Genomic DNA, 12,150 nt, shown 5'->3' on the forward strand with positions numbered 1-12,150 from the left:
GTTTAATTAGCCTGATGTGATTTTTGTCCACTGAAACTACCTGTTCCCTTGGTGTTCTTTTAGGTTGCTTGGCCAAGGTGGGGAAAATGCCACTTGATTAGGTTTTTTTTTTAAGTTTTACCTTCTCTAGTCACTTCCCAAGCAATTGTACTGAGAACTGTACTGTCTGCTTATCTTTTCACTAAAAGAGTTTTAATCTCAACAGTGCTTAAAGCATTCACTACCATTTCAGATTCTTTACCTGGATTTCATAGCCATCCCTGTCCTCAGTCCCACAGGGCTATGTTTGACTTGGTGATAACACAACTTGTTTGGGCTGCTCAGGAACTTCAGCAGAAGTTTCTGGATGACTGTTGGGTCTCAGAGGCTAGCCCCAACCTTCCCCTGTGGAGTAATTTGGAGAATGCACAGGAGTCTCAACTCCAGCCATGCTCAAAAATAGGCAGTCATCTTACTGCATTTAACCTTGCCTACAGCACAGATATCTAAATCAGCATTGGTGAGTCAAGTCTGTTACATGGCAGTTCAGTTCCACTGCTGTGCCTTGAAATTTCTACTTCAGAATGAAATGAACCACATCTTACATGTCCAGCTGTCCTTCCAATCTGCAACCTGTAACACAGCACCTCAGTCACCTGTAAGCCTGACAGGACCTGGAGATGACTGATACCAACAACACTTGCTAGCAAAAGATGCCAGAGTTGATGGTTGTGTTTTGGGGATGGTTGGGGATTTTTTTTTTTGTCATTTGTTCCTTAGACATCTAAGCTGCTACAACACCTTGTCACTTCCTAAGCCCTGCCAAGAATATGCCTGGTATTCCACCAGTGCAGCACTAAGATCTGATCTATGATAGCCCTCATAAGCAAGCTTATTAAAAAGAAGCAAAATTTCTGTTTTTCTTCAATAGCGTTGTTGCTCACATTCAGTTTCCTCATATGTACCAGAAGACAATCTTACCCAAGCTTTCAGACCCAGAGGGTAATGAATTAGTTCTATGCAAACCAAAGCAACCTCAGTCCCTGACTGAATACTCTCCTTTGCTTATGGGTAGGATTTCAGCAAGCTAATGTGAATGACCACACTGGCAAACCTGTTAAAGGAGTACTGAGACAGAGAGTTTAGAATCTGTTGGTGCAAGATGCAACCTTCCTCAGCTGTGGTTCATGCCCATGTGAATTTGCAGCATGGTACATGTTTTAAACTGGTAGTGATTATACAGCAGATCAGCAGACTCATTAACAACAGGGCTCACGAGTTCATATAAAATGTTCAAAGCTTCTCAGTTCTTTTATGTTTTATTTGAACACTGATAATAGCTTTTACATTTAGAAAAAGTGGAACCAGATATGTGTGTCTAAAAGAAGGGTGGTATTCTAGTGCAATGCAGTACAGGCCCATGCTTTTATTGATTAGTAACTAATGATATGATTCATATTGATTAGTCTCAGAAGCTACAAAATTATGGTTCAATACAGTATACCTTTTTAGCATAAACATATATTTATATACATTCTCTTGATACACTGCAAGACTATGTTGATTTCTTGGGGTGCTCAGCAGCCCTGAAAAATACCAAACTTAGGGAGAAAGATAGCTTGAGTTACCAGACTACTTAAACAGAAGCAGATCAATATATATCCTCAACAAAACATTTGGTTTCGTTTTTTTTTAAAAAAGATTGCAAAATACCAGTAAATGTCAAAAATCAAATTACAGGTACAGATCTTTTACGGAAAACATAAATGCAATATAAGACTTTTGTTCAAACTTGTCTTTCAAGTCTGGAGAGGTCTGTTTGTTCGGTGGGCATGGCAGTTGTAATTTGGTCCTTCAGTTGCTTAATTCTCCTACAGCAGCATAAAAACAAGCCTCAAAATCATCAAAAGGCTGCAAAAAAAAACAAACCCCAAAAAAGAACAAGAAACATAAATGTCATGGTGCATGAAAAAAAAACACTTGAAACTCATCATTACATAACAACACATTCATAAACACCTGACCCTACAGCTTCTAGTAATCTGTCTTTCAAAACATCTACATCTACAGCCTCAGTGTCTGCTACAACACAGTCCACCCAGGCTTGAAAATGCTAAATGGCATTTTCCATCTTAAGTCCTGTTTCTTAAATTTTGCATCTGATTTTGGTCTTCCTGCATGTAATTGGAGTTAAATAGCTGATGGTGCTCTATTAGGTCTGGTAATACCAAAGCAATGGTTATTACTCCTTCAGAAGGTGGAGATTTTAACTTACAGGTGCAAAATGTTTTGAGTTACAGACTTACTAGAAAGAAAAAACATTCAAACTTACTCCATAACTTAATTTCAAGTAGTATAGGAAATATAGAAAAAATATTTTTTTTCAGAATGCCAATATAAACTGCAGCAATAAAGCAGTCAGAATAGTTAGAAACACTGTAATTTGCAGTAATACTGACCAAGACTCTTGGTTCAGGTAAAAAATATTCTCGTTATCAAAAGTGCTGAGCTTCCAGTAGTTTTGAATGCAGCACTTCTAAACCTGTTGGTCCTTTTTATGATGGCTGTTGTATGAAATTAGATGACTAATTTTATGCATATGTGTTTGAAAACACTGAGGCTTATGTCAGGTTCTTCCAAGAGCCTTTTCAATATGCATTAGTATTTAATTGCAGGTAATTCCTTCCTTTGCTGAGAAAGTCACTCCATATCAGATGTACCCGCCTAGAGAGATGAAAAAGCTGTCCATTGGGAACAGGACTGTGACCTCCAAACCAATTTTACTTAAACTGTACAGTTTGCTGGATTACAGTATCTCCCACTGATACTGGTTTGAAGCAAATGTCAAATGGCAACTATAAGAAAATCACTGAAATCTTTACATTAAGATTCTCAATATATGTTTACCTCAGGCATGCTACCAGTCCAGCTGGCATTAATTTCTTGGACCTCTTGAACCTCATTCCCATTATAATGGTCAAAAGAAAAGCTGAAACTGTAAAAGACAAAATAAAGTATTTATGTTCTCACTTCTCCCAGTGAACCATTCAGGAACATGGAGAGTTATCAAAGGTCATTGCTACGTTTTCCTTTGGACTGCAATTTAATTTAGCATTAGATCACAGATCAGGTCTATAAAGACATTCTTGCTTTTCTAGATTACACTGCAATGATTTCTTTCATCTACAAGTATGGTTTCCAGATGCAGAAAAATGCTAATCTCTGTTCTACAGGTAGAACCTTCATCATAACAGTGACATGTATGCTGAATTACAGCATCTCAAATCCCACCACCCTAGATTATTGCAGAGGGTTTTTTACTATTAAGGAAGTCAGAGTATCCAGCTTCATCTGTTTTCTTTTTAGAATGCTAGTTCTTTATTTGCTGAGCCTTAAAAACTGGATTGAAAGATTGGCCGCTTGTTTTCACTGTAGAATATGGCTGTCAACATGTCCTTCACCATAAGCACAACTTCCTTTGTTTCACTGTGCTATCAGAGAACTTTTCAGCAACAAGAAGTGGGCTTTATCACTCTTGCAGACAAAGTAATGGCAGTTACACAAACTTCTTCCCTTTTTTTATGGAGCAGTTAAACCATCTTACTAATCCTCTTTAAACTGCACTGTCTGCTCCTGTGTACAGTTGCATGCTCCCAGGTGTCAAGAATTAGCTTTAAACTCACTCCAGCTTTATAAAACAAGCTCTGACAATTAAAGGGATCTTACAAAACTCTGCCATGTACATTTATTAAAGATAACCTGCAAAAACACTATTATGCTCCATTATCCATTGCCCTTATTTTCTGGTCCCATAGCCTTGATCCTCTCAGGAATGTCTGGAGAGCAGACTGTTCCACAATATGTGTCTTTACTAGAGCTCTGAGTATATTTACAATTACAAGCTACAATGCATATTCAGTCTGGAGTATTATTTTTTTTTTTTGTTATTAGTAACTGGCTTTGCACCTGTGCCAGTGAGTTTATAAGACATTAAACTTTAAGACTTTTCAAAAAGTTTTTGTTTCACAAGTGCTACATGTTCACTATTTCACCTTGTATCCGTCATATAAATTCAATAAATCAAGCCAAATTCAATTCAGTAAATAAGATCCAGAACAGAAACCAACCAGGTGCACCAGCTTGCACTCTGAATAGCACTAACTGTTCCATAACGAAGTCTGAATATCTACACCTACTCCAGACATGTAAAGTACTCAATAAAGTGCAGAGTTAATTTCAGGGGGTTTGGGAAAATGCCTGAAAGAATAACATATAAAAGATCCAAGGAGATTTGTCTGGATATCTGGACGCTAAATACTCTTTGTATGTAGGAGAATTACAAGAAACCTGCTATTAGTCATCTTGTACTTAATCATTACCTGTATTATTACAGGAGACTCTTGTGTTGGTAATAAACACTATTGATAATTATGGCTTTGAAGGGAGTTTATTATTAATTTTTTTTTCAGATTTCCTGACCTTTTAAAAGGCTGCTTCATTTTACACTGCAATTTACTCCACTGGTTTCTAAGTGGTCACTTTCTTCCATGCACTTAATTTTCTTCTTTCATTTGTGCTCTAATTGCTTTTGGTACTTCAGCAGGTTAGGCATAAGTGAAATCACATTTATTACAAAAAGCCTTTAGTATTCTGAAAGTAGCAGATACAATAACCACCAAAGGTTTTTCAGATTAGCGGAAATCCTGTATTAGTTCTTTCAAAACCAGCAAATTAGGAAACAGGCAACATTTACTAAAGTTTTAACTAGTCTTCTCTTCCACTAATTCTGTATCCAAATGAGTGATTGAATTGACCCACAAAAGTACAATACCATATGCTACTTTAAAGCACGTCACACTACAAACTTACACATATTTAAGGCTATATTTTAATTAAAAAAAAAAAGTTTTTGTTCTTGTTTTTGTTAACAGTGGGATAACTAAACCTGAACAAGGTCATGGTGACAAAACTGGAATATACAATTCAAGGAGCCATCAAAGAGCAAATCAGATATGGCATTACCATCTTTACTAAAGAACTCAATGCAAATATGTTTTGCTAACAATGCTATTCAACACTTCTTGAAGTTTTTATGACTGTGGCTAGTGTAAAGCACAAAACCAACATAAACACTGTACCATAAATTCTAACTAAATTCAGAAAAATGAAGCATTTAGTGACATAATCCAGATTATATGTCTTTTAAATGCATTTCTATATGCGAAACCACAGTCATCGTTGCTAAAACCATACATGAGACAAGCTGCAAATAGCTCTTATTGGAAATCAGTTGTTTAAGTTTACCAACATAACCTGTAAGAGACTATCTAGTTCCTTGCCTCCACAAGGGTTTCATGGCAAACTAGCTAACATGCTAATTATTCCATTGTTTGTATCCTGTCTTTCTTAACAGCAAAGGAGAACCACTAAGTAAAACTATTTGTTTCACTGGGAGCTGAGAATACATTCCATTACGCAAGACTTGATTGATCCCACACCTACTTCTTAAATTGCATTATAATCTGTAGCTCTAATGATTTTCTTTCAGTACACTCATGTTTCTCAGCTGGATTTCACAATATTTACACTGTTAGGCAACCATCTAATAAAAGAAGTACTGCCAGGTGCTAACATACTTTCTGGCTTTGTCTGAATGATCTGCCTTACCATGCTAACAGTTCCATGTATAAACTCTTGGATATTGCAAGCTAAACTGAAGTGTCTATTAAAAAATATTTAAACTAAAGCAATGCTCAAAGATTACTATTTAAGAGACTTCTACATGCAGTTCAGGAAACTGTTTGGTCTTGCTTTGGGGTTTTTTGCTTACTGTAATAAAACACTTACACAATGATATCTTCACATTTCTCGGATCACGTGTTATGCAGTAAGCCCCATAACCAGCCACAGAACCAAAGGTGAGACCAGCAGCTAAAGAGATTTTACTACCTGCAATGAATCATTCAAAGGTTATTTTTCAATACAATGTCTTTTAAGATCAATTTGTATGCAGTTCTCTCTCTACACAGTATTATCCAAGTATTTTAAAAATACAATTGATTTTACCACCAGGCTCACCCAGTGTGAGCAGTGAGGTACTAAATCTGTAACTGAGTCATTGTTTTGCATGGCATTAGGGGTAGAGTTTGCCACAAAGATTTGTCACAAAGACTGACCAAAAAGAGAACAAGAGAACGGGATAGTCAGTGGGTGCAGCTGCATAGTAACAAAACAAAACAAAACAAACAGCAAATATTTCAGAAAGGCAGATATAAAGCCATGTCTTTAGGAAAAAAGCATGGGCACGCTGCCCAGGGAAACCCTAAATCAGAAGAATAGGGTTGGGTAATGGCCACAGGCGGGAAGGAGGAGGCACTGCCGGGAGGAGCACTTCGTGGGAGAGCTGTCAGGGAGCAGCAGCGAGATCCTGCATGCCTGTGCTCGGTACCAGCACGACCTCTGCCGGGATGCTGTCCTTAGCTCGGGCAGGGAGCTGCTGGCTGGAAGGACTGCAAAACTGACTGAAATCTGCAAAGTGGCCTTGATATACAATAACCTAAAACCTGTCTGATTTTCTTCGAATAAAAATGCATAATTCTAACATTAATGAGATAATTACCAGCTCGGCATACACAAGTACAAGGTTTTCTTTCCAGTGTACATCTGGAAATCTCAAAAATCAAGCCAGGATACCTCCACAGAAAATAAGCTTTAATTAAAGATAATCTGCTGTTCTCAACACAGGAATGATTAAAGGAAAGGAGAAGGCCCAAAACACACTGAGGGTCAAAAATAACAAGACAGTTCTTTTTTGCCCTGAAAACAAACTCATCAGTCAGATTAACAGGAATAAGTAACCACTTCAGTGCCTAAGCTGACCAAAGCACAACTCACGAGACTCAGTTCTTTTATAGCAGTGTAGGATGGATGTAAGATGCAATTGTGTTTATTTAAGCAAAGTTTTAGAGTCCCTCATACATTATTTTATATATATATACACACAAAGTGTAGTGGAGAGTAAACTCAAAATGCTTCATTTCCAAATCCTGTTGTCTCAGTATTTACCTTTCCGGGTGTAAGCTACAACACCTCCAACAGCCAGCAAGGCAGCATATGCAAAACCAACCCAGTCAATAGCCATGGTCCCAACTCTGCAGGAGAAAACACATTGCAACTGGAGACAAAGTTCCTTCCTCCTGGTAAGAAAGTATCATTACTTAATGTGTTACAAATAACACTATACTCTTGTAAGTCATGTTTGACTACTATGTCATTCAAAAGGTGAGGGTGTATCAATTGGCTATTTTATCTTCCTTATACCTCAGTATCTAGGTGTTTCCATTAAGGGAAACTGGTATTTTGGGGATGTAGGTGGCATGTATTTTTCCCAGTCAAAAATACATATATGCAAGCTGTCTTTATTATTCACTCAGTTGTTCTATCGTCCAGTGAGAAGTTCCTACCTGAGAGGAGAAACTGGGAAAAGGAGACTCATGGGTTGAAATAGAAACAGATTTAATAAAATATTAATAAAATCTAATAACAACTGCTAAAGACTGTGATCACTGTGGAAACCCACGTACCATGGCTGGCCACGAATTATAACCGTGTCTCACCAACTTTGTTCTCATGTGATCAGGTGCTGCAGTCTTCTCAAAAATGCAGCTTCCTCAAAAAGAGAACAGATTCTGTGATTCTACCCCAGCAAAACCAGAGCACAACAAAACCTCTGAGAGCACCCAGAGCTGCTCTCTGCATTTTTTTCATCTTTTTTTCCTCTTATGCTGTGGACACAGACAGGTCTTCTGAGTGTACCGACCAGTGCCCTTTCAACCTGGCTGTACTTGGTGCACTTGAAATGTAGCATCATAGGCCCTGCAACACCAAGGGCCAAAGTCTTCAAAACTTAAACCACAACCTGCTACTGTCGGCCCCAAGTTTCCAAACAGAAACCGAGGCCATCGTCAGGAAGCTGCGTACAAATACTTTCTCCTATGTCTCCTTTGCCCCTTTTGTTTCAGCTTTAGATTTTGATGCATTGCCCGAGATTAGGCTCCTGTCCTCTAAAAAGTATTTGAGTTGCTGTTGTAATGCTGATCCCTACTTCCCTGGCTCTGCTTTGAAGGGACACGAGTGGCAGTGATTTGCAGCCCAACATCCCAGCAGCATCGCGGGGCCTCTCTCTCTCCCACCAGCCGGTGGGATGCACCTTTCCTCTCCTTCTCCCAAATTCAGTGTATACTTAGTGAAACGCACCTTTATTTTTACCGGAGCGGCTGTGTCTTTGGCCTCAGTGTTAAAGGGGTGGCAGCAAAGAGCACACAAGACCTCATTTCATGTCAAGCCTTTGGTATTAAGGTGAGGAGCTCAGACACGTCCCCGCCAGCTGCAAGCCCCCCCGAACTGACAGATGGTTTTAGGGCCCCCCCCCCCAAAAACGAGGTTTGCAGAGGTAGGGGCCAGGCTCAAAGCGCGGCCTCTGACCCATCCGGCCTCCGCGGCCTAGCCAGGCGGCCCGAGCGCAGCCGCCCACCTACCCAGGTGGGGGGGGATGTGGGGCTGTTGGACTTCCACCCTCTGCCCCGGCCCGCCGGGCCCGCGTCCTCCTCAGCCCGCCTCTCGCCACGCTTCCCCCGCCTCCGCTCGGCACAGCCCCGCGCTCTGCTTCCTGCTTGCCGCAGCCCCCTCTATAGCCATGGTGGGTGGGGATAAGGGCCCCTCCGCTCCCCCCGCGGGACGCTCGCTCTCAGCTGCCCCCACCACCCCTCCAGCCCCCCGGGACACCCTGCCCCCGCCCCGCCGTACCCCACCCCGCCCCGCAGTACGCCGTACCTCGTCCCGCCGCACCGCCCCACCGCCCTCCGACCTCCCCCGGCCCCGCCTCCCGCGCCCGGCGGGCACCGTGGGGCGGCGTTGCGGGTGCGTTGCCGTCCTGCTGAGCCTCTGGCAGGCGCCCCGGGGCCCCTTCCTCGGCTTTTGCTTCTCGGTAGAGGGAGAGGTGGGCGCTGGGCGCCATCATGGCGGCGCCGGGCCGGGCATGGGCCCTCTGCCACATAGGGAGCAGTTTGTGAGGGGGAAGCGGCGCGGTGCTCGGCTGAGACGGGCGGCCGGGAGACACGAGTGGGTCGGCACCGGGGCTTTGTGCGTTGTTTGTCGGCGCCGCCCAGCGACGGGGCGCTGCTCTGTTTTCAAGTCTCTCTCCTCGTTCTGCCCTCAGGCCGCTCGTCTGCCTGATCTTCACGGTCAATGGAAAGATTCGTACCTTCTTTCAGCCTTTTTAGCCTAAGAAAAAAACCTGCGCAGCGATGTTAGGGATGGAAAAACTCATGAATGAGAAGGGGTCACGTCTGCGGAGCCACTAGACCCCAAAGGGAACACATCCGTCGTAGCCCTGTCCAGGGGCTGGAGCCAGGGCCTCCTGGCAGCACCACCCCAGGGACACCCTGTGACCCAGCACCAGGGACCTCTCTGCCCCTCACACAGGGCACTCGATTTCTCCTCACTCACGTATTCGAAATTTGGATGAAGTCAAACGAGCTGACACACAGCCCCAGTGCCAGTGTTACCTGTTCATTGGGAGGAACCAACAGTCCCAGGGCCCGAGACTCAGGTCCTGCCCGTGTAGCTAATTTACAGAACTCGTGCTTATCTTAACATGTTGATTTCTTGTCTGCTAGCCCTGTTTGTTGGAGCTATTCCACTAGAGTTATTTTTGTCCTTACTTTAAGATGTTACCCTCTGCAGTGTTTCTGTAGCTTTCAAGCGAGCTGTTTTTGAGCAGCACGGGACGTGTTGTGCAGCAGTGATTCAGGGGTGCCTGCCTGTGACATTCCCCACGCTTCCCTTGTTCCCACGAGTCGATGAGCCTAAACATGGCCACAACAGGGAAAGACACACAATGCCGTGTTGACTTGGATACCTGCCTTCTTCAGGGGTCATTTGAACATCCCTGCCAAAATCTTGTGTTTCCTTTAGATTTCTTTGCTTAAAGGTGTGGGAGTTTTCCGCTTCAAAGAGCTTGCTGGAAAGTGAATCAGTGTTCTCACTAGGGCTAACATATTTAATTTCCACTCCTAACATGTATTTGTAACGTGTTCCATTTGTTTTTTCTCTTAGCATTTAATTCCTGTGACACAAACCCACTCGATGTGAGCTGTCCAAGTCTCTCTGCTCGGTGGAAAAGAACTGTTCTTATCTCACCAGTGTCTGTAGGAAGGAAGACTGAAGGTACAGCAATTTTGGAAAACGAACAGGACACTTGAGGGCAGGATGGTTCCAAAATACAAACAAAAATTAGATTCATAAGATGAAATCCAGAAATCTTGGATTTCTTTATGCAGCACTCTGAAACTTGCAGATCTTGAAAAGCATAGTAAAATAAACAGTGGATTAAGCGAAGCAAAACCATACAATTCTGTTTGAGAGGGCTCCAAGAGGGAACAAATGCAAAGTCTTTTGGCATCTCTAGGATAACAGCCAGTTGTGGTTACTGATTCAATGATATTCCTCACTAAAGCAGACTGGATAACCCTGAAGTCTTGGCTAAATTTGAATTCACATAATTATAGGTTGTTTGCTATGTTTCCTTCCATTTTCAATTATGAAGAGTATTTGGTAGTGTTTTTCCTAAGCTGTTACTTAAAAGTATTGTCTGATGTGAAATGGTTCATGTATTTTACAGCACAGGTGGTCTCCCAGGTGAAGTTTTTAATGGGAGGAGAATTCATTAAGTTTGGTGGTTGCATGATAAGTCAGACCTCTCAGTCCTAACAGTGAAGTGTGAGCTAGCAGGAAAACCTGTGGAAGTGTTGCTAAGCTATTTCTGTTAAGTTTTCAGTTTTTCAGAACTGCCACTCTGAGCTGACATTTCCCTTGTTTGGTGTCCTCTTCCATCTGTTTTATTGTAGCTTGTTATGGTTGTTTTGTACTATGACTTATTTTCTTTGTTTTTGGAACATTCAGTTTACAAGGGTACAGCCAACTACAAGGATGAGTTTAGGGGAGAATACACTTTCGTCCATTATAAACAATCATTTTACTGAACAGCCCCTAGCATCTCTCTGGTTTGGATACAGCTTTCAAATTTGGCCAGAAAATTGCTTTGGTTTCAGGCATATATTTTTCCATCCTCATGAAAATCTGACCTGAAGAGAAAATGGGTTAAAAATGCTGAGCAGAGACTTCTTAAAACTGTACAGCTCAGTTCCCAGAAAGTTCCACCCATGTTGATCATGTGTGACCTTTTTTAGGCCCATCTGCACTCACATCTGAAAGTATGCTCTCTCTCTCTGGAGAAAGGCTGAGTTATGACTTGGTTGCTAAAACAAGAGACATTTAAGTGGCTTGGGCTGAAATATAATTCAGCCTATTACCCCCCCCTTCAAAATTTTTGCTCAGGGTACCTGTTAGGGTGTTGGCAGGATGAAACATGTACAAGACCTGTCTCCTACTGTAAGCTGTCTGAGGTTTTGTCTGTATTAATACTAAAGGCTTACTCATAGTTGTAAGCTCCAAGCAAGAGTTAATGCTAACTGCAATCCCAGAACATAATGTGATACCAGAAGTGATCTGTAAAATGGAAGAGTGCCTCTGAAATACCAGAGACAGAAGAAAAGGTCCTGAGTGGGGAAAGAAGGAACTGCTGAGCACCCTGAGAATTCTGGACATTTTTTGTGCAAAAGTTTGTTCTCTTCATCAGGTGGGACTATGGAAAGGGAAGAGAAGTAAAATGTAGTTTGAAAAAAATGCAGATTCAGCAGCTTCAGTTTTAATCTGTTGTTAAATGAGATGTAATCTATACTGTTCTGGTACAGAAAGTTGACTGGTAGGAAGAAACACTATAAGCATTTTAAATGTATATAAAAGTGGTGTTAAAATAATAAAAGGTTGTTTTAAAAGGCTGTCACCCGCCTTCCTTGTGTCAATTACAGTTACAGTTTAGCCTATAGTTTAATTTCAGATGCTTATATTTTGGCAAGTTGTTGTTAATTCCATTTAAAATTTAGTATTTGGGTAATAACACTTCACAGGAGGAATTTGTCTGATTTTTCTATTCTTAGTAGAGAGATATGAAGTAAGAGTTTGCATCTTACTTTTTGAAGGTGATTCAGGATTCTTTTATCTCAGTTAAACTTGATGATTAATTCACTAACACTGTGTTGTACCTTGTGA

At 41.5% G+C, this 12,150-nt stretch overlaps 1 protein-coding gene across 5 annotated transcripts; it reads right to left on the reverse strand.

Moving 5' to 3' along the window:
• Positions 1-1,285: 1,285 nt before the first annotated feature.
• On the reverse strand, positions 1,286-8,845 carry TMEM14A (transmembrane protein 14A). 5 transcript variants are annotated; one of them, XM_030446855.1, is made up of 5 exons: positions 8,812-8,845; positions 7,045-7,130; positions 5,827-5,928; positions 2,887-2,974; positions 1,286-1,890 (listed from the first exon to the last, which is right to left on the reverse strand). In XM_030446855.1, exons 2-5 carry the CDS (start codon positions 7,118-7,120, stop codon positions 1,851-1,853), a joined length of 306 nt encoding a protein of 101 aa, XP_030302715.1. In that variant the 5' UTR covers positions 7,121-7,130; positions 8,812-8,845; the 3' UTR covers positions 1,286-1,850. The 5 variants fall into 5 exon arrangements, with proteins under 5 accessions (XP_030302715.1, XP_030302714.1, XP_030302717.1 ...); XM_030446854.1 differs by lacking the exon at positions 8,812-8,845 and adding an exon at positions 8,236-8,534; XM_030446857.1 differs by lacking the exon at positions 8,812-8,845 and adding an exon at positions 8,517-8,569 and having other exon boundaries at positions 1,345-1,890.
• Between the last annotated feature and the right edge of the window lie 3,305 nt (positions 8,846-12,150).

This window comes from Calypte anna, chromosome 3 (genome assembly GCF_003957555.1).
Source record: "Calypte anna isolate BGI_N300 chromosome 3, bCalAnn1_v1.p, whole genome shotgun sequence".
Classification (NCBI taxonomy): domain Eukaryota; kingdom Metazoa; phylum Chordata; class Aves; order Apodiformes; family Trochilidae; genus Calypte; species Calypte anna.